We start from the raw sequence: 22,550 nt of genomic DNA on the forward strand, positions 1-22,550 counted from the left end.
GATGTGGTTCTTTACAACATGGGCGGCGAATAGGGGGGGCAGTTGCCCCCCACTTTTTTGAAGTGACCCATTAATGTATATGGTTTCATTTAGAAATGTCAAGTTAATGTATGTATTACTAGTTTATAAGGAAAATGATGTCATATAATATTTGCCGTTGTATGAGTACGTATTGGTTGTCTTCCCGTGTAGTTCAGAAAGTTGCAGGAATTGTATTTTTGCCACGGAAAATGGCCCAAAAATTAACCTATTGGAGCGCAACAAGCATACTTCCATTTATTCTTACAAGGGATCGATATGTTAGTCAGCCGCTTTGAAACTAATTGAGAGTACATTTCGCAAAAACTTCTACAAAACAAGCGTCATTATTCATTACTATGATTAATATTATCCTCTACTTATTTATTTTTTAAACGACATCTCCACCCAATGCATTGTTGACTCCCTACTTTCTTGACTGGTGAGAATCAGGGTCGATATGAGTGTGTAGAGAACCGATAGGTTCTGTAGGTCACGAATACGTTGGTTTCGATGTCGCAAAGTGAGGCGTGTTCGAACAGGAGTCGAAAACTCGATTGACGGTCCCGACAATGTTGTAGTCACTTCTCGGGTCACCATGCGCCACTTGAGAGGCTCCCGGTGGAGATCTTTGGGTTTATCCTCATCTCCTGACTCTGTTGCGTAATTCTATGCCGCACAGTACCCATGAAACCACAGATCCAGCAGGATCCTCACAAGAATGACAAGAATCGACCCAGAAGCACGGATTGTTTACTTGTGGGGGTGCGTATCTCCGGTAATCACGGGCTCCTCGGACATTGTGCGTATGAGGAGAACGAGAAGGCACGCTAGTTTCCGAATATGCAAACCCTGGTGTCAGATGAAAAGTTGTTCCAGTGGAGGAGCTCAAAACTGGCAGACCCTGCTGATCGCCCCTGCCATATCTCGACCTGTGTCCGCTGAGCTTGTTTTGTTCCAGTTGGAACCCATTCTTGGGCTTAGCTGTGATATTCGACAGGCCCGTAGCCAGGAGTGTGTTATGGGGGAAGCACAGTTCAATTTGTTCCCTGAAAACACACACACACAAATCAAGCTCAGCTGACGTAATGGGTCAAAATAGCCTAGAGTGGTCACCAGTGTCTGGCTGCTATGGGTTCCAGTACTGGAACAACTTCAAATGCAACATCGCGGTTTACATATTCAGAAACTAACGTGTCTACACATTCTCCACATATCCACATTGCCCGAGGAGTTCGTCAGTCACCGGAGATACGCGCTCCCACAAGTAGGCCTAAACAGTACGTGCTTTTGGACTAGTTCTAGTCACTTCTTGTGAGGACCCTGCTGGATCTCTGTGATTTCATGGGTAATGTACGGCATCGAATTAAGTAGCAGAGTCAAGAGGTGAGGATAGACCCAAAGATCTCTACCGGAAGTCTCTCCAGTGGCACACAGTGACTACAACACTGTCGGGACTGTCGATCGGTTTTTCGACTCCTGTTCGAACACACCTCACTTTGCGACATCGAAACCAACGTATTTGTGACCTACAGAGTCTACCGGTTCTCTACATACCAATATCGACCCTGGTACTCAGCGATCAAGAAAGTAAGGAGTCACTGGAGATGCTCTTTGTTATTAAATAATCTGATCATACAATTTTCCAGACTTAATTATAACATGTTCATGAGCAAGGAGTGAAATCTCTTCTTACACCTTCGTTGTTTAAGAGTACAAAGGGCTAGTACCTACTTTTGTGTTGCTATTGTCAATTTACTTAATAAAATATGAAATACGATATACGGTATTTTAACTGAAAAAAATAGTATCCTATTAGTTATACAACCTTTCGTCAGTGTTAGCATCAACCAGGGAAACTAACATTGTTATACAAATATTCAGATTATGTCTTGCCCCTCCACTTTTAACGTCTAATCGCCGCCACTGCTTTACAATCAGTTTAGCTTCCCAAGGTTAGATTCGATCCCTTCTGTTAACCCTCTATGCAAACCGAAAGTGGTTGTGAAACCGATACAATATCTCAAAAAAAAAACAAAAAAAAAAAAAAATCATCGGAACTCACAATGCTTTACCGAAACCGAGTTGAAATTTACTAGTACTTCCGTTTTCATATCTGATTTTGATAGAGTGAACTATAAGAGAGATCGTGAAACGGTTTTTGCAATCAGTTCAGGTCCCAAGAATAGGTTCTACCTCCTTCCTTAATCCTCTACTCAAACTGTCAAACCGGAACTGGTTTAAATTAACAATTTTCAGCTCTAGCATTTATTGCCATATAATAATAATGATAAGAAGAAGAAAGGACAGCGAATAGGCCTAATGGTTTTTAATATGGATTCAGCGTCCGAGAAACAGAATATCTTTAACCTTATTATTCTCTTGCAACCAGTAGTTATAAATGATCTCTTACTTCAGGTTTGAATATTGAATTCGCACAGTTTGGAAGTCTACCTTAGCTTCACGTTGTAAAACGAAACTCACTTGTTTGAAGTCATAATACTAAGGTACTTTGAATATGCATTGAGCCGTCCGTCTCAATCGCTTAATTGCTGTTGTTGAAGCTTCCAAGGTTCGGTTGTTTTTCGATGTTTGTAATACTGTACAGCCTTTAATTTACAAGACTGAATAATATTGTGCTATTATTAGTTTTTCTTTAGTGACTTGATATATGTTCAAGGGTTGTTCAAGGTTCACCGGGACTTTTATTTCTTCAAAGGAAACAGATAGCACAAGAAGCACCAAACTATGTCAGCTTTTCAAAGTATTCTCCGTGCGCGTCGAGGCACCGTTGCCATCGTTGTGACAGCTCCCTGATTCCTTTGGCGTAGAAAGAGCTTGGCTGTTGTCGTAGCACTGGAGGGAATCGTTCCGCAGTGCTTCATCTGTCGTGAATTTCTTCCCACCCAGATGGTCTTTAAGGAGTGCAAACAAATGATAATAACTGGGAGCTAAATCAGGACTGTAGGGGGGATGGGGCAGAATTTCCCAGCGCATTTCGCCCAGAGTTGTTGTTATCACATTGGCCGTGTAAGGAGGGCATTGTCATGGAGAAGAATATCATTTCCAGACAACATTCCAGGTCTTTTCTTGCGAATGGAATTTCGTACAGTACCACTCAACAATGTGGAGTAATACTGGGCATTAATTGTGCTCCCTTTGCCCAGAAAATCCACATGGATAACACTCTTCATGTCCCAGAAGACACTTGCCATGATCTTTCCAGCTTCCGCCCTTCGCGAAACTGTTCACACCATTCGTACACTCTTGTCCGTAACATCGTTTGTTCACCACACTGTGCTTGCAATCTTCTGAAACTTTCCTTCACAAGAAATTTGATTACACACCACTGCTCCACAGCCACAGACACACTGCTTGCCGCCATGTTCGCTGCAACTGCTGCACATGCGCCAAATACGTCATGCCGGGCGCTAGTTACTCGAGAAGGAATACATTACGTCACCCGCAAGTTTCATCATGATCCGACTATTAATCGATTATTTACATACGAAAATCCCGGTCAACCTTGAACGACCCTTAATAATAATCGGTAGTTCCATTTGAAAAGCTTTAACTTTGTTTTAGCTACATTGGTTGTACATGGTTAGTTTTGTGCTATTGATGGCTATGCTAAACTACATCCTTCTGTCGATATTTGCACGATGCGAAATTTCAGCGTGTTTTATCTATTAGTTTAAAAGTTAGAAAAGCTTATCAAGATAAATTTTTCCCTCTAGGTTGCATCCTGTTTTCTATTGCATTTTTTCTTTGCCCTAGTTGCTTTTTATTTGCATTGATCGTTTATGTTGAGCACTTTTTATTTCTATGAAAATGAATGTGGATCTCATTTTGCGTAATTTTATTTGCAGGATGTTTTAGGCCAATTTGTGTCAACCTCTGGAGTTACATCACTGAAAGAATCACTAAGGCCATTTTAAGAATAGAGGAATCAAGTGCTGCTGATTATTTATGTAAACAAAGTGTGCAAACTTACGTTGCTTATGTTGAAACATTAATAAACTTTGAAACTGCTGTTGCTCTTCTAAAATGACGTAAAATATAGTAGAAATACTTGCAAATCAAAAGGAATATTTGCATATAACATACTACGTTTAACAGGATGACGAGTGACATTGCGTGCCCAACACCTGCTGATTTACACCTGGAATATATGAAATATGAAGTAAATATTTTAAATGAAGAGTATGATCATTCCAGTGACTTTAAAAAAAATTCAGCCATAGATTACATTGACAGTATATTTGTAAAGGAAAATCATACCCTTGATGATGCTAGAGAAGAATCGCGTGAAAACACTTGGTTTACTGCAACAGGCGAAGAAATGTTACCAACTGTTAATGGTAGGAGGGATAGTGTTTCTAGTGAGAAACAATTTTTATGTAAAGTGTGTGGTAAAAGGTTTCGCCGAAAACAGAGCTTAATAGTCCATATGCTTGTACACTCTACAGAAAAGCCTTATAATTGTTTACAGTGTAACAGTAGTTTTACGCGAAAAGACACACTTGATTTTCATGTAAAGAATATTCATAATAAAGAAAAATCATTTATGTGTCCGCATTGTAACAAATGCTACGGATATAGGGGTGGTTATTATGAGCATCTGAAAACTCATTTTCCCGAAAAGATGATAGCGTGTTCTCTATGTGGTAAGCAGTTTTTTCGTCAAAGATATCTAAGAAATCATATGAAAACTATGCATACTGAAGAAAGGTCATTTACTTGCCCTAAATGTGATAAAACGTTCGCTGTAAAAAGTGCTTTGAACTCACACCTAAAAGGTCACGAACAAGTCAATAGTTCGAATGACAAGATTCCGGCTGTAGAACAAGTTGACAAACTATCTGAAAATGGTAATATGGTATCTGATTGTCTTAGAGAAGAAACACTTGAAAGCTTAACTTCTTTTACAGAAGAACAGGAAATGTTACTGCCCACTGATACCAGTAACAAGGATAGTGCTTCTGATCAAGAACTACAATTCTTGTGTAAAGTGTGTGGTAGGGGATTTCTTGGGAAAGATAACTTCAGAGTCCATATGAATCTACACTCTACAGGAAAACGGTTTAATTGTTTAGATTGTAACAGTAGCTTTACGCGAAAGGATTCGCTTAATTTACATATAAAAAATATTCATGGTAACGCAAAAACATTTGCTTGTCCGCATTGTGATAAACGATATGGGTATAGTGGTGGTTATTATGAGCATCTAAAAACTCACTTTCCTGAAAAAATGACACCTTGTCCTCTATGTGGTAAGCTGCATTCTCGTATAAGAAACCTAAAAGATCATATGAGAAGTATTCACTCTGGTGAAAGACCATTTGTTTGTCCTGAATGTGGTAAAGCTTACAGTATAAAAAGCAGTTTGAGTATACACATGAAGAGCCACAAATCAATCATGTACAGAAGTATTTCTGAAGGAACAAACAATAATCTGCACTCTGCAAATGGAAAAGCTCTTTCATTAAAGCTTGTTGGAGAAGTTTCCGAAAACAATAGTCATACCTCTGATACGACTGATTATCCTACAGAAGAAAAACCTCAAAATGAGTCATCATCTTTTACACTACGACAAGAAATACCATTATCCAATTCAAGTGATCTTTCAAGCAAAGAACCACACTTTTTGTGTGAAATCTGTGGAAGAGAGTTTCACAACAAGAGCTATTTAAAAAGTCATTTGTTCACACATTCCACAGAAAAACCATTTAATTGTGCTCACTGTAACGCTAGCTTCAGGCGAAGGGACACGCTTTATGCACACATGAATAGTCACGTTGACGAAAAGTTATACACCTGTCCACATTGTGAGAGACGCTACAAATATAAGAGTGGTTTGAATGAACATATAAAAGCTCATTTTGTTCAAAAGCTTGTACCTTGTCCCATATGTAAGAAAAAGTTCACCCCTAAATATGTTAAGGTACATGCGAGAGCAGTTCACGCGATTGATAAACTATTTCCTTGCTCAAAATGTGATAAAACTTTTGCTGCAAAAGAGTATTTGTCTTCACATCTCAAGAACCACGAAGATTACAAACCGTTTAAGTGCGAAGAATGTGGCTGGCGGTTTCGTTACAAAAATGACTTACTGGGACATATTCGTAGTCATATGGGTGATAGGCCATATGAATGCTCTGTGTGTGGAAAAGGATTTACTCGTAAGGATCTAATGAACAGTCACGTTAAAACTCATTGTGCTCAAAAACAGATTCCGTGCAGTTAATGCTTCAAAGTACTACGTAATAAGAACGCTCTGAAAAGGCACATGCAATTGCATACAGAAGACTCATATCTGTGCACCCAATGTGACAAGTTTACTTATAAAGATGCTCTTACGTCACACATAACACATTCTAATCTATAGTATTCCTCTGGTGCGTGCAGTCCCTGGTTCGATGCCCGGTCAAATAAGTTATTGGTGAACAACATTGTGTCCGTTGGTTTTTCTCGGGGTACTCCCGTTTCCTCCCACTTTATCATTCCATCAATTCTTCCATTATCATTAACTTGCCTTAATTACCATCTCCCTTAGCTTAAAGCGGATCATAGTGGGACGTAAAACTGAAAGATTTACATAATCTATAGAATTGAAGATAGTCTTTCGTTTAGAATGAAATAATAACGTTTATATTACTCGTGACTTGCATTAGTTTCTTAGAGTAATGTGTTACGGCGGGCGTTCAGTGGTGCGTTTACCCCGTGCTCAAGAACATTCTGTTGGCAAATAACCAGGCACCAAGCCTATGTTAGAGTTGAAATTTATTCACTCTAACGGTTTTTATCATTAGGCAGATAGACGGTGAAAATAAAAAAGCAAGAAAGGAAGTACTGTTCAAGCAAGCTGTTGTCCGAGTCAGACTGAAACCACAATATTTGTTAACCGTTAGAAAGTATCTAATACTTATCGAACATGGATTTCAATTTACACAAATAATGTCTAGACGCGTCGCAACATCATTTATTAGTAATAATAATTCCTAAGTTTTTTTGTTGTTTTTTTAATAGATTTTCTAATTACTTAACTGCGTTTGTATCAAAACCAATAATTTTAGCAACGTTACTACCATCACTATTACCCCGATTTGCTGTAAATATAAATAATTTATGAGGATAAGTAAGAATAAGTGGAGGATTGTATCAGATTGGTTGCTGTTCTTGTTTCCCCCTTTGTATTTCATAAAATAAAATCAAAACAGTTTGGTTTGTTCCTTGAATATACCATCTCCATCTGTGAGACTATTAAACCGGAAGTGGTAGAAATTTGCTAGTATTTTCAGTTTCAACATTGATAACCAAGGAGCAAGAACGGTAAGAGATATCGAAAAGCTGATTTTGAAATCGATTCGGCTTCCCAAGAAAAGATACCATCTCCACTCACATACTCAAGTAAAACGTGAAGTGGCATCTACTCCATTAACACTTTCAATCCTAGGGTTATTTAAATTGGCAAAGTCCTGTGTCCTGGAGAAAATAAGGGTTATTTTTAAAAATCATATCTTCTTAAATTTTTACTCTAAATGGTTGAAACTTTCAGAAATAAAAGACAAAATACCAATCTACCAGAATATACCAGTTTCGGAACAAGAGCTATTTGAAAAATCATTGCAAACAATAACTTTGTTCATTGCAAAGTAATAATACTAGAGTTTATGAATGATAATGATATACCTTCTTTAGTCCTCTTTCTACAATGACTGAAAGGCATTCTTGGATCAGATTCGCCAATATATAATTGACAAAGCACTCAAAATTACTTTCTCAAATAAAACAGTAGGCTATACAAAATTCATTTCTGGTTGATATTTTAAATTTTAAATGGACGTGTCGTTCCCGAACGACACTCGGATTTAACGTAAGTTTACAGCCTGTCGTTCCGGAACTACAGTCGGATTGAAAGTGTTAAACCTCTATTTTTATATTTCGGTAGGGGCAGCAATTTTCTACTTATCAGTTCTCACCTCTCACTGTTTCTTTATTGTAGCTTGAAAGTTAGTGATGTGTTTCAATATAGAATTCACATTGTTTGGAACTCTTTGATTCATTTTTTTTTTTTTTTTTTGTCTGTATTTAGTTAAATTGCGTGATTAGTAATTGGAAACGGTAGAAAGTGTAGCATGTATAACAATTCCCCCCCCCCCTCCGAAAAAAAATTACAAATAAAATATAAGCAAACAACAAAATTAAGCTCGATTGAGTATATTCTGGCGTCTATTATTTGGAGGAATTTTTGTAGCAACAGCGGAAAATAAAATGGGAAATCAATGTGACTTGCAAAGTTCTGTAAGTTGTGTCTTCCTTGACAATATTTCTGGCGGCTGCTATGCCTATCGTTCTCTTTCAGTTTTCTGAAAAATTCCAAGTCAGTAGATGTGTGGCAGAAGATCATTATGAATGCTTTCTCTGTTTTTAATTCTTTTCAGAGACAAAACTGAATCACTTGGAATTGATGTTTCAAAATTGTGGGAAAAGTAGTAGTCCTACTGCTGTTGTGCAGTTATAATTTAGGAATGCGTAACGATTAATGAAGAAAGCACAAAAATCCTGTTACTCGAGTTTGTACTAATGTTACTTAATACGCCTTTTGCGTGGATCAGGGTGTAAAGTGAATTTATGCTGAGTCAAATCTAGGATTTGACTTTTGGTTTCTGTTCAGAAGCGCTGGGTTTTATAATGGCTGGAGAAAAGAAAAGGCATGTAAAAATTAAAAAAAGAAAAAAAAAATATATTTGCATGCAAGCTAGTTCTCGCATGAGATGCCTACTCGTATGAACTCGTATCGCGACCTATAGATTGAAATTAATCAGCACTGACCTTGAAAAGCTGAAGCCGATTTCCACGGTGTTCAAATCTTCAGGTCCTCAAGTCTGTTTCTTGAGCAAAAGTTGCGAAAAATTATAAAACTTCTTAAAAACATAATGCTAATACTAATCATAGGATCCCATTATCCCTATGACAGTATCTCCAGAGCGCTAGGAAAACAGTCGCGCCATTCACCAGAATTTACGTGAATATAATATAACAGCTGTTCAAAAATAATAACTTCACATGTTGCAAAGTTGAAATAATCGTGAGCGCTAATGCCGTTTTCCGGAAATTTCTGTCCTGATGGTCATTTCAAAATTTACTTTGAAATGGTTTCAAAATCTCAACACAATTAAGCTAATGAGAAAAATAAATGAATAAATACATAAATTTTATTTAGGATTCTGATGGTCAGTTCAATTGTTTCCCAATTCAGTGAGCGCAGTATTATATTAACTGTTTTAAATTGACTGAAATGATGTTAAGATACAGATATACATTTACTTAATGAGAACAATTGCACAGAAATTTGCTTATTAGCAATAAACATTTAATTAATTAATTAATTTATAATAAGTTTCAGATACAGCACTAGGCCATTTTACACTGAAATATGTTAACATTTATGTAATAACAATTTGATCTCAAGATGATACAGCACAATGGCAACATTACAAAGATAGCTTATTTATAGAGGATCCGAAAGTATACTCTTTAGGAAAAAAAACGTCTACAGTTTCTGGTAATTGATTATACGTACTAACAATTCGGTTTTTAAGGGACCTTTGGACAATATTTAACTTGCAGCTCGAGTGTAAAGGAGATCACTGGACCGTGTTGTTCTAGCGGGTACGCGAAAATTAATCTGACTTAACTGTTCATATGATATATGGCCATTTACAATTGTATGCAAAAATTTTGTTCCTCACTAGGGGAGGTTTGATATTGAGGGTTTTCAAGAAGTGTTCGGAGGTGAGGTACTTGGTAGGATACAATGGCTAAAAAGAAATTAATTACAGAATTTATTTGTTCTAAATGAGTAGGGCAGGCCATAGACCAGATAGGAGAAGTAGGAGCAACATATGACTTATAGAACAAGCTTAAGGAATTAGGATTTTTTATGTCAGTGAAGTGATAAAGGAATCCCAGTTTTCTCATTGGATAATAACTTTAACGATGGAAAATAGCTTAACAAAGTGATAACAAACGGAGAAAAGAAATAAAGAACCATAAATTTCCTTTGATTTAAATAACCAGAGCTTAAATGAGATAATACTTAAAAGTTGATCACAAATCTGAAGGATTCTTTACTTTACATTTGCGTTACATATATTGCTCAATACATAAGATTTTCACATTCCATCGATGTTTATTTTGTTTGACTGACATTTCAAACATCATTCAAATAATAAACAGGAATGGAATATCAAAAGTTTTATTTATTAAATTACAAATATCTCCATTAAAAATATATGAAATTTACATATATTCCTGTTCAGACATAACAAAGGTTGGAGTCCTCTAGTATTTTATCGTATCACCTTTCTGTTGTCGCCAATTCAACAATCAAGCCTTCTTTTTACAATGAAAAATTTACAATAATAATAAAAATTAGTAAATAAAAATAACATAAAAAATAAATTGGTTTCATTATGATAGTACTATTTTTTAATCACAAACATGAGTTTAATTAACATACATTGAAAAAAAACGTAAAACAATTGATAAGAGGATAGATAAAAGAAATGTTACTGAATATTTTGAATCTGAATTTGTCATTATGTTTGAAAAAGGAGAATGAAATATAGGATCAATAGCAATACCACGAACATAAAATAAGGCACTGATACAGTTCTAATAAAAGAAGTTCAGAGTTGTAGTTAGGAATCCCCTTAGCTCATGACAGCATCCAGGGATTAAGGCAAGATAATACCCCTTCGTCCAGGGTGACCTCCGGAGTACGTGTAGGTTAAGAGACTTGATACTTCTGTCCTCTTCTGATCCATTTTTATAGGGTCATTTCTGGGTAGCACGTTCCTCTTCGGGTCCCATTGTGCTGGCTTCGTGTCTTCCTGTTTACTGCATGTGTATTGTTCTGCTTGTATTGATTGTAAACAATAGACGTGTTGTATAACATATGCTCACTGAAAGGTGGAGATCTTTACAATATATACAGTGTGTTTCAGAACAAAACTGACAACGTTTGGGAGGTGATTCCTGATACCAAAATAAGACAAAAAGTATAGACAACCTGGGTGCACAAATGCTTCCTTTCGGAATTATAGGCTGCCGAAAACGTGAAAATGAACTTTAAAGGTCCATAGCTTCAAACTTACGAGACCTACCGTAGTCGGGTCAAGATTTCACTTGGGAACTGATATGTGCTCTACTCAAATATCCATGTTTCAGAATCCTGTGGTACTTCAGCAACAACTTTTATAGAGGGACTTCAAATTACAAAGGTAACGAAGAAAGTTCTGTCGCTTCTTGTAAAGGTCTGTGTTCAATTGACCCTTACACCGTGAGTTGAATGCGAATGGAAATAAGGCGATCAGTGTTGGTATATCCAAAATACTACTTCGTTGTGGCAATTCAGTTAAACCGTGAACTTGCGTAAAGACAGAGTGAACATGGGACCTCCACAGAGCGTCATAAGAGCGTGTATGCTGTACGACTTCAAACTAGAGCCAAACGCCGCTTAAGCGGGGCGGAAGATATGCTAGACCTATAGTGAGAGTGTCGTGACTACGCGGACAATGCAGCGGTGGTTTAACAAGTTTAAGGACGGTGTCGAAACACTCGAAGACACACCACGTGCCGGAAGACCAGCACATGCACAAAGTAAAGATCTTCAGGCAGCAATTGAGGTGAACAGTGGCCAGATATGTAAGGAACTGGAACTACAATTCAGTGTGTGAGTAGAGAAACCGTTCGGCAGCACCTCCATCAACTTGGGAAGCACTACAAGATGGGTCGATGAGTCCCACGTGATTTGACTCCGGGCCAGAAGGCAATTTGAGCAGCCATGTGTGTTTCTTTGTTGTCTCGTCTGAGGAAGGAGTCATTTCTGGATAGGGTGTTGACATGTGATGAGAAGTGGGTCCTGTACGAAGCTCCACGGCGCCGTCATCATTAGCTAGCATCCCATGAACCTTTTCCAAAACAGCCGAAACCAGCATTGCACCATAAAGAAGGTCCTCCTGTGTGTTTGGTGGACTGCTCGCGGCATCGTGCATCGGGAACTGCTACCAGCTGGTCAGAGCATCAATGCAACTGTGTACTGTCAGGAGTTGAGCCGTGTTCAAGAAAACTGAAAACTCTGGAGCCACCACTTGTGAATCGCAAAGGGGTTCTCCTGTTACAGGACAACATTAAGCCTCACGTGGCCAGGATGACCCGAAACACCATTTTGCGCCTTGGATGGGTAACACGGTTGCATCCGCCATCTCCCACCGTGGACATTTAACCGTCCCATTATCACTTGTCCCATTCCTTTGACAATTACCTTAGTGGACGCCAGTGCAAATCTCTAGTAGAGATGCAAAATGCACTTAATATCATCTTCGCTTCACGGCCCACCAAGTTCTATCGCAAAGGAATCCATGGCCTTCCAAAACATTGGCAGAAAATCGTTGATACTGATGGGGACTATTTTTGATCTTCCAGGTACGTCTTAGGTGACATATCGATTTGGAAGGTGGTTTGTGAAAAAGCGACAGAATTTTCTTGGTTACCTTTATACATGCCCGTAGCCAAATTCCAACTATAAAAATTGTTGCGTGCGTACCGCAGGATTTTGAAACATGCATTTTTGGATAGCGCATATATTTGTTCCTAAGTGAGCCCTTGACCGGACTACGGTAGGTCCCATAGTATTGGAGCTATGGACCTTTAAAGTTCATTTTTCATGTTTTCGGCAACCTATAACTCCGAAAGGAAGCACTTATCTACCCAAGTTGGTCTATACTTTTTTTTGTCTTATCTTGGTGTCAGGAATCACCTCCCAAACGCTCTTGGTGTTCTTTTGATACACCCTGGATGTATATAATGTTACTACTAATATTCATGTTTAATAATAATAAAATAGTTTTTGTTTTTGAACAGATTTTCGCATTTAAAGGCGCCACCAAATTTCGTACACATATCTTTACTAGATTTAATCTTGTACGATTCCCTTTTTTCAATTTTTAGCTCGCAGAGGTGAAAAATATATGCGAAAACTTACGCATGTGTGTGCGAAACTCACAAGTAACTAGTTTTACAATAAAATTACAAAACTTAGCGAATCATTTATCTTATAATCTTGGTTCTGAATTAAGAGTCGGCAATGACGGGTGCTTACTGTCTTTATCTGGATTCTGAGACGCGGCAGCAACGGGTCCTTCCAGCTAGTACAGGGTTCCTACTGATCGGGGAAGTCAGGGAAAATGGTGCAGGTCGTGAAACTCAGGGAAAAAGACAGGAAATCAGGGAAATTTTATAAAATATATTTTTTCTAATATTAATTGTACACCAATTTCACGTTAACCAACCAGTAACGATCACAGTATGGAACGTTGCTCATATTTTTGTGGGTGGTAAGTGGAATGTATGTATGAGCAATTGATTATTATTTATCTCTATGGAATGTTCTCATATAAATATTCATAGTTATTTATTCCTGTTTATATGTGAACGTCATCCTACACCTGTCATGAAAGTCAGGGAATTTCCTGCCGAAGATCAGGGAAGATCAGAGAAATAAATTTATCCAGATCAGTAGGAACCATGTAGTACCTAGATTTTTAATGAGTAAACCAAAAAATTCATTAACATATCAAAGAAATAAAATAGAGTAAACTTGGCCAACCATTTCTTTTTGTTACCCTTATTCACGTCGAATCGCTTCATATATGAAGACTGCTTGTGCATTACTTTTCGCACAGACAGATATTTATTGATGTGATTATTTCGATCTAATACTCCAGCTTTTTATTAGCCGAACGCGGGTCCTTTTAGTTACTAATTAGTCACTTGAATTATCTGCATCATCTACGATAAATACGGATTTTATATGTGATGTAGAGGTTACTCTGAGAATTCTTGAACTTTTTTTTTTTTAATCTTGCTTTTACATTACTAAAGATTTTCAAATTACTATATATTCTATCAATAAAATATTACAATGATGGATAGCAACTTATAATTCTATCAATCAATTACATATGGAGCATATACTTCTGCGATAAAATCGATCTTTCTGCTCTTTATTTGAAATCAGAGTTTATTCATGAAGTAGAATATCTTACACTCTCCTCTTCCATATCACCGTTGATTGACACGAAATTAATATTAATTTTATTCAGTAGCTATCTGAAATACTCGTTTTTCGCACGAGAGGACAAGGTTTTTGCAATATATTATATTTGAAGATCAAGAAATCAGTTAAATAATTAAGGAAGAGCAGCGTTGGCCCTGTCAATACCGGTGAAATGTATAAAAACGAAGAGGAAAACATTCAGCCTTGCTCCTATCAATATCAGTGGAATAAAAATACAACGAAGAGAACACTTTGACGTGACCTCTGTCAGTATGAATGTAATAAATAAATAAAGAGTAGAAACATCTTTGGCGTTGTCCCTCTCAATATGAATGAAGTAAATAAATGTCGAAAATCAATGCTGTAACTACTATGTTTCTTTTTGTCTGAATTTAAGCTCAAATGTCATCGGGATTCTCACCAATCAGCTTAGCGTATGATGATGGAGGCCAAAGCTGGTCTCGGGAGTATTATTATTCATCTCATCGAATAGTATGACTGAATTTGACACTAATTTCTGTTATAGTGGACATTTTATTTTTCAAGTCCCTCAACTTCCCTTGACAATTGGAGCTATAGTTCGATTTGAAAGGCGTTGGGATGTTACTGTTCATCTCAACGACCCCGGAAACTATGAATTTGGCACTAATATAGGTAATTTGGGTCATGTTACATTTCTAGCTTCGCCCGAAACACATACGAAGATGGAGGCTAAAGTTGGACGTTGGACTTGAATAGCGTCGCGAATATTACTACTCATCTCAGCAACCCCGGAAACTGATTTTCGAACGAATATTCGGCGTCGTGGGTATATTTCATTTCGTTTTATGCATACATTTTCACTCCTGTCTGTAATTTCCCCCTCGTGCGAAAATTCTAGAAAGAGGCTTCGTTGGTGATTAGATCTGATAAAGATCTATATCTGTGCAGAATTTGATGACTCTAGGTCACTTCTTTCTATGTGAAGAGATAGACAAATTATTGTATTATTGAAAATAGTTGTCTAATGATAAATGATGTGTACTGAATTATTATTACTCAAATTCTAAATATAAACAATCATATCTGCATTAAAATCCTAACGAATACTACTATAAAATTATTTCCACATATAGTCTTTATTAGGCAAAGATAAAAACTAAATTATATCAAGTTACATATATTTGAGAATAGAGAGCCTAATTATAATGCTGCGTTAATTCGGTGATAAAAAATTATGATAAATTAGCATTAGTGTATTTTTCGTGAAATAAGGAATCTGCACTAAACAAAAGTAGGTCTAATTGTTCAAATGATTATAACAGTGAAAATTTAATAATTCTTTCCAAATATTTTCCCCGAGATACTGAAGAAATTGGCCATGGATACTGCATGTGATCTAGCAGAAGGACACGTTCTTCGTGTCATAAAAGGAAAAAAAGAATCAGAATACTTGATCGTATATTTATATAGAGTAGAACTCGCTTACGTTATTGTCCACACCTCAAAACGTTTCTATTTTGTTCCACTTCACCGAAACACTCATAAAACTATGGGTGTAACTTCCTGTCGTGGGCGCAGTTGTCCCTCATCTTTCGTTGTAGTGTTTCCTTGTTTCAGGTCTTGACATGTAAGGTTCTAACGACTTTGATCTAGGATAGCTCTGTTTCTTCACTCTAGTCGTTGTCATCTGTTCTTGGATGCTTCTAAAATCCCCTCATCTTGTCTTGTCTCTCAGGCATCTCAGTACAGTTGGATGTATTGCTGAATAGAAATCTGATATACTTCACCCGCATACAGTTTCCTCGGTGTTATCCAATACTAAACCCCATTGCCACTTAAAAGTACCACTTTATTTCACTGTGTGCGTGTGTGCATGTGGTGTGAAATTATTCACATCACAAGAAAAGGTGGTTTGAAGACATACTGCCGAAGTTCACAATCGTAACAACTCTAACCACTATCTCACGTTAAAAGGAAATAAAAAATAAAATTAAAAGCAACTAAAATTTAAATGTAATTAAAATTCGAAAGTGGCCTTTGTAATTAAGTTTCGCGTAGCCCAGGATAAACTCGTAACTGGACACTACATTTTTATCTAGTGTTTAGCCGTGCATAGTTATTCTGTAACTCAGCTCGTGGGTACTAATCACCGTAGAATAGGTATGAAGGTTGGTGTTCCGGAACTTGGACTGTGTCTAGAGTGTAACTCGGTAGGGCTTGAAATGATTTCCCTTGCTTGGTTAGCAACACAACAATCTACAAATGAACACGAGATTCCTTTATTTACATTTCTAAACTGTCCTTTCTGATTCGCTGCGTTATGGCTACTCGTTTTTTTTTTTTTTTTTTTTTTTTTTTTTTTTTTTTTTTTAATTGCTGTTGAAGACTTGTGTCCTGTACTTTTGAGCTTGTACCTGACTAGAGACGGCATATCGCAAATCTGGGAAAGTCACAGGTGCGTAATATCGGTGGGCATGAGAGAGGCAAGATTCTTGCGCTTCGTGGTTGAGCTTCCAGATAAAAGGATGCTTTTTAGCATGTCTACGAGACTCCTTCGCTTTCCTCACTCGATATGTGTTTCAGTGACAAGAATTCTAAACAAATTCGATATGGCTGATGATCTACGTGTACCGCTAGAAGATTAAAAAAAGAAATGCTATTCTCGATTCATCTTGTGATAAAATAAAAATTGTTGATTTACTGTCTAAATATATCTGTATAGGTACAGGCTAATTTGGTAGGCATAGCAACTGTCACAATTATCCTCTCCTAAGATGGTGTAAATGTTGCAATAACATTGCAGTATGACTATCTTAAGAGAGTGTAAATGATGTTGCATATTAGTTAAAAATAAAATTCATAAAAATCCTATCCCTAAAATAAATTTCGAATTTTCGCCAAACTAAAACAAAATTAGAAATAAATCCTAACTTTGATTATGGCTTGATGATACTGCTGCTGCGGCACGTTTGTTCATTAAATGTATCCAGTACTGTTTTCTGCCCTCTGTATGTTTCCACGTGCTGTAGGCCTAATTCATGTTGGTGAAATGAAGTCTTAAAAATTGTGCTTTTTGTAGACCAAATTAAGATGTGTTGAGTTTGACGATCATTCTTGCTTTGTAAATCAATGAGGACACTGCTTATGTGTCGCAGATATTCTTTCAATGATCTCATCAACGTAGCATATCTCAAACTTCCGAGTAGTGTCTCCTAAAATAATATTTATTACATTGGTAAAGGATTGAGTTCCATTACTCACTGTCAGTCCAAATGTTATTCCCTTTAATTCATAGACCGTTCTCAGATAGAAATATGGTATAAGGCTTCAAACATTCAGTCAACGGTAGCTGCCAGAAACTGCAGTTCATATCGAGTCTTTCGAAAATTTTTCACGTCATATAGTCTCTACAATATCTCTTGAATTTCAATAATCGTGTCTGTAAGGCCTGATGTATTTGTTTAATAAGCCCAAGCCAACACATAGGCGTAATATGTTATCACTTTTAAGCTGTGGATTTACATGGCAGAATTCCAATGATTCCAATGGCTTTATGATATCCCAGCATTTGTCTAAGTTGTTTGCGCACTTCCTCTCTATGTGCTAGTGCCACCGGATACATTTAAAAAACTAACTTCCTTGGTTTCGATAGCGATATCATATTGCAACGTCCTGGTCGATCGGAAAAGAGAGTATTGTGCTTACGAAGGATGTTCTGGAACTGAAACTTCTCTTTGCGTGAGAGCCAAGTTGCTCCGTGCACTTTCTCTTCTGTATCCGCCCGCAGCTCAGAGCGACTTAGTCTAACTCGGTGCCTACACGCCTAAGAGAATGGATGTGTTTAATCGCTTAACCCTAGTATTCCCAACGCAATCTGCATCTCCGAGCGTTTAATCTGGGTGCCTGCTCAACTGACTACTCTTGACTGGCACTTCTCAGTGAAGTCCACCAATTTGATCAGTGCTTTACACAATGTTGGATTGCGTACATCGGCGGATATCTGTTTCGAGGCTTCCTCCGTAATCAGTGTTGCCTCACTTCCAGTGTCTAAAATAGCCACAAAGCTACTATGGTTGATAAAGCCTTAAATTCTTGGAAGTGAGATATCGTTGAGTGTCATCCCCATCTTGGTTGTCATCGAAGGTAAGGCAAGTTGTGGGAACTTGTAATTGTAACGCAGTTGCTTTGTGTATTATTTCTCATTTTCATTGCCGTTGCGTTATCGTTTACTTCGGTGTCAATCAATTAGATAGGATTCCTTTTTAACAAATTTTGCTAACCGTCAACTCGAACCCTGGACTATTGGTAATCAACTTTTAGGGTTCTGACTGCTGACGTGTATGCCAGATCACAGGATCGTTACTACTTGTCCGATTCTTTCTCGTGAGCCACGGTGATACTGCCTCATACCCTCTCCCCGATTGGTTTGCTTTATATCTTGGCTGGTCGTTTGACTGACTGACTGCTCTGTATCCTGTGCCGACTACCTCTGTTCTCGTATACCCCAGGAACAGTATCAGTGTTTACCCCAGTAAAGAGATTCATCTGCCCGAAGTAATATCGTCTTGTCACTAGTTGATAAATGTTATCGTATTGTGCTTGGTTTGTATCTTCCCTCTGATTATAATCATAATCATAATTTATTGCATCCGTTCATCGTCGTACAACGAAATTGGACATGCCAGTTATATATATACCGGTATACATAAACATATACTGTATATGCTATTATTAAATATGGATTCTCATAGATTCACCAATTCAGTTAATATACATTTAATTTTACGCATACGAATTATTTTGCACATATTTTTCAACAGAGTAAAAGCATTGTTCTATCAAGTACCTTTTAAGTAAGATTCTAAAGCTGTTTTCAGAGGCCTGATTTTTTATACATGATGGTAGCAGATTGTATAATAGAATACCTTTGTGAGTAACTGATTTATTGTATATATTTGTTCTATGTGTATGCAAGTGAATGTCGTCTTTACTACTTATGTTGTATCTGTGAATTTCTTTGTTAACTATAAATTTACTACTATATTTTTTCATATATGTTAATGTTTCCAATAAATACATTGGGGGAAGAGTCATTATTTCAAGTTTCTTTTAAACATTTGTGCAAGAAGAGTTCCATTCTACTCTTGCTAGTATCCTTATCACTTTCTTCTGTAGCCTAAAGATGACAAGACTTTTAGGTGTATTCCCCAGAGCATGAATTCATATTTTATTACAGAATGGAAATTTGAATAATATATACACTTAGCTGTTTTTACATTTATCTTATCTCTTATACATCTAATTACATAACACCATTTGCTTAACTTACTTCTCACATGTTCTATATGTGGTTCCCAGTTGAAATTACATATTTTAAGTCCGAGAAAGGAAGCAGTTCGTACATATTTAATTATTTTATTATTTATCTTATTATTGTATTGACTTGGTTACTTTTAACATTATGAAAATTTAAGGCACATGTTTTATTTACATTAATAATTAGGTCATTTTTATTCATCCAACTTGAAAGTTGGTTCATTGCCCTTTGGCAATTTGAAGCTAATTCGCTTTCATCTCTCCCACTAACTATTATATTTGTATCATTTGCATATAAAGTCACACATGAATTGTTAATATCTTCAGAAATATCACATATATAAAAAAGAAAGAGAACTCGTCCTAAAATTGATCCCTGTGGTACTCCACGATTAATAATTTCTTCACTTGATATACATTTTTGATTATTATTAATTATTCCTGTGATTTTAGTTACTTGCTTCCGATCTTTAAGGTATGATTCAAACTATTTGCTAGGCCTCTAATACCATAGCAACTGTTTTTCTAGCAGTATATTATGATTTACTAAAGGAAAGGCTTTTGTTGAATCCAAAAATATTCCTATACATATTTTTTTCTCATCGAGCAACTTTCTGTAGGTTTTTAGAAAATGAAAAATTGCTGTCCCTCTGGATTTACCTTTCAAGAAAGCATGTTATGTGTTGGATAAAATAGAGTATTTATTAATGAAATCCATTACCCGATTAAACATTATTTTTTCCCACAATTTTACCTATAATGGGTAGCAATGATATCAGCTATAATTTTGTTTCATTGTGTTCATCTTTTTTGTGTAATGGCTTAACTTTAGCAACTTTTAGTTAGGAGGAGTAAAAGGCTTATTCCTATGTATTGAAAAGGTGCAATTGAAATGCCTATATGTACGTCTGGTGGGAAACCACCCTCTGTAACGCAATCGGTGGACCGAGATTATGTGTACGACGTCGCGAAGTCTGTACATGTTCACAAAATAGGTGGGGATGTCCAGTCACTCAAGAGCCAATGTAAGTTTTTGAACATGGTTGTGTGAAAGTGCATAATAGAAATGACACAAAATTGCAAGTGACTTTTCTTTAGTGGTTTAAACTGCGACATTCTGCACGTATAGCCACGAGAAGCATCTATAGTGCATTTGAATCAGAAGTGGTTAATGAACGCGACTATACGCCGATGGTGAACACGCGAAATTTCGTGCTGGTGACTCAACATTGAAAAGCGAATTCCCTTCCACTCTACCGGCCACCGACCATTACCATGTTCTAATGACGGCCTCCGGAAGCAGATATTTTCTTTAAAAAAAAAAAAAGTTCCTGCAATTGTAGCCGAGTTAGGTATTCACCATATCAGTTCAACATCTCCGGCAATAAGTAAGACAAAATGATGGACTCATGAGTTCACACCGGTTAACAAGGATTGCTGTCTGATCCTGTGAAATTATTTGAGTGTTCTGAGTAACTGGGAAAGTTTCTTGCATAGGATTGTCACTTCTGATAAACAATGGATTTGCTATGACAAACGTAAGCGTAAACGGCCGGAACAGTGGTTAAATTGTGATGAATGTGCAGGACAGTTTTCAAAAGAAATCCCCGAATTGCTGAATGCGTTGTTGTTGGAATGGTAATATATGGTGGAGTTAATCCATCATGTCAAACTATAACCCTCATTGGGGATATTTACAGGGCTGAACTCCATTAAATATACCAGAAACATCCGGCAACTGTCAAAGAACTTAGAGTATTCATGTTTCACGAAAATGCAAGCCCACATGGTGTGAAAGAACGGTGCAAATCTTCCATGATTTACAGTATTAAACCCTTCCATCACACCTACCAAATATATCCCACCGATTATAGCCTCTTCCGGTATCTCGATTGCCTTCTTGGATGGGAGGAACATCCCTGATGATGTCAAGGTATACGTGCGGTTGAGAAATTCTTTGCGGCGCAGATTCTAGAGTTCTTTCGCCACGGAATCTTTCGATTATCCGAGCGATGTCAAACCTATGTAGTTTCACCCGAAGGCAATTATAATTAAACAGGTTTTTTCCCTTTGAAAGTGATATATGTCACTCACGAGGGAAGGGCGCGATGTCACTCAGAGATAATTTCACCAAATTTGGTGTAGGGGTAGGTAATGGGAAAAGAAGAGGACGTGTGGAAGCATTCGTTACACTGGCTTTCGGAATCAAATAATGGGTCAATGATTAGTGTTTGTTCAAATATTTTTCATGTGTATTGTGCTATTTTTTGTTAAAACTTCGATCAAATTAGCGTTCTTTACATTGGACATTGTTGTTCCGAGGAAAAGTTCAGACCAAACGGAGCTAGCGCCGCTGTGCGGAGGAAACATAGTACTACAGCAGTTCCTCCACTTATTGTTTAGGACGCCCTGGTTGTTGTCAGAATGAAGGGAATAAGTTAATTTTTATCACCACCAAGCAAATGGTTTCAATTGATGTATTTTTAAATATCGCTTTATTTCTATGTTCAGCATTCATCGTTATTCGTTTTTTTTTTTATTTCACTTTTAGCACTGAGGGCCCCGCGCTAGGGGTCTCCTGGCAATTGCAAAAGGACTTGGCCAGTCCTTTCCTGCATCCATCTTCTTTGAGACTCAAGGTGAATAGGATACCTATCATGACTAGCCAAAGCTTCAAAAATGTGGCGCAAATTGTTATAGCCATCAACTGTGAAAGATATTTTCGTTGCAGAAAATAATTTGCAACAAAAACAGAAAACGGCATTCTTACTTTCTGAATAAACTATCCACTTTCTGGTTCTGATGTTCTGAACACAGTTTTGCAATTACATAATGTGTAGGCCTATTTGTAACAGTTACCTGTGAACCGATGGTTGAAATTATCTCTGGGACAGTTGTTAAACTTGGTTATTTGCTCTGAAGGACCTCTTTTGACTAGGGTGGTTCTAATAAAATTATTTATACTACAAGGCCAATTCGCTGGATTGAAAATGAGGGGGAATGCTCTAATTTCCTAAGTGAGTTTTTTCTGAATGTGAGTGAAGTAAGTTAAATTACATTTTCAGTTGAACACAATTTTATTTTTCCATGTGGGCCTATTACGAAGAAT

At 37.1% G+C, this 22,550-nt stretch overlaps 1 protein-coding gene across 1 annotated transcript in view; it reads left to right on the plus strand.

Moving 5' to 3' along the window:
* The window catches only part of LOC145662423 (uncharacterized), a 31,264-nt gene extending 13,395 nt beyond the window's left edge, over positions 1 to 17,869 (plus strand). The window contains exon 2 of the mRNA XM_081727985.1: positions 3,888 to 17,869. Coding sequence (XP_081584111.1) covers positions 4,139 to 6,265 — 2,127 coding nt within the window. The 5' untranslated portion in view covers positions 3,888 to 4,138 and the 3' untranslated portion in view covers positions 6,266 to 17,869. The remainder of the gene's footprint in view (positions 1 to 3,887) is intronic.
* Positions 17,870 to 22,550: the final 4,681 nt, after the last annotated feature.

This window comes from Thermobia domestica, chromosome 10, assembly GCF_964235325.1.
Source record: "Thermobia domestica chromosome 10, izTheDome1.hap1.1, whole genome shotgun sequence".
NCBI lineage: Eukaryota > Metazoa > Arthropoda > Insecta > Zygentoma > Lepismatidae > Thermobia > Thermobia domestica.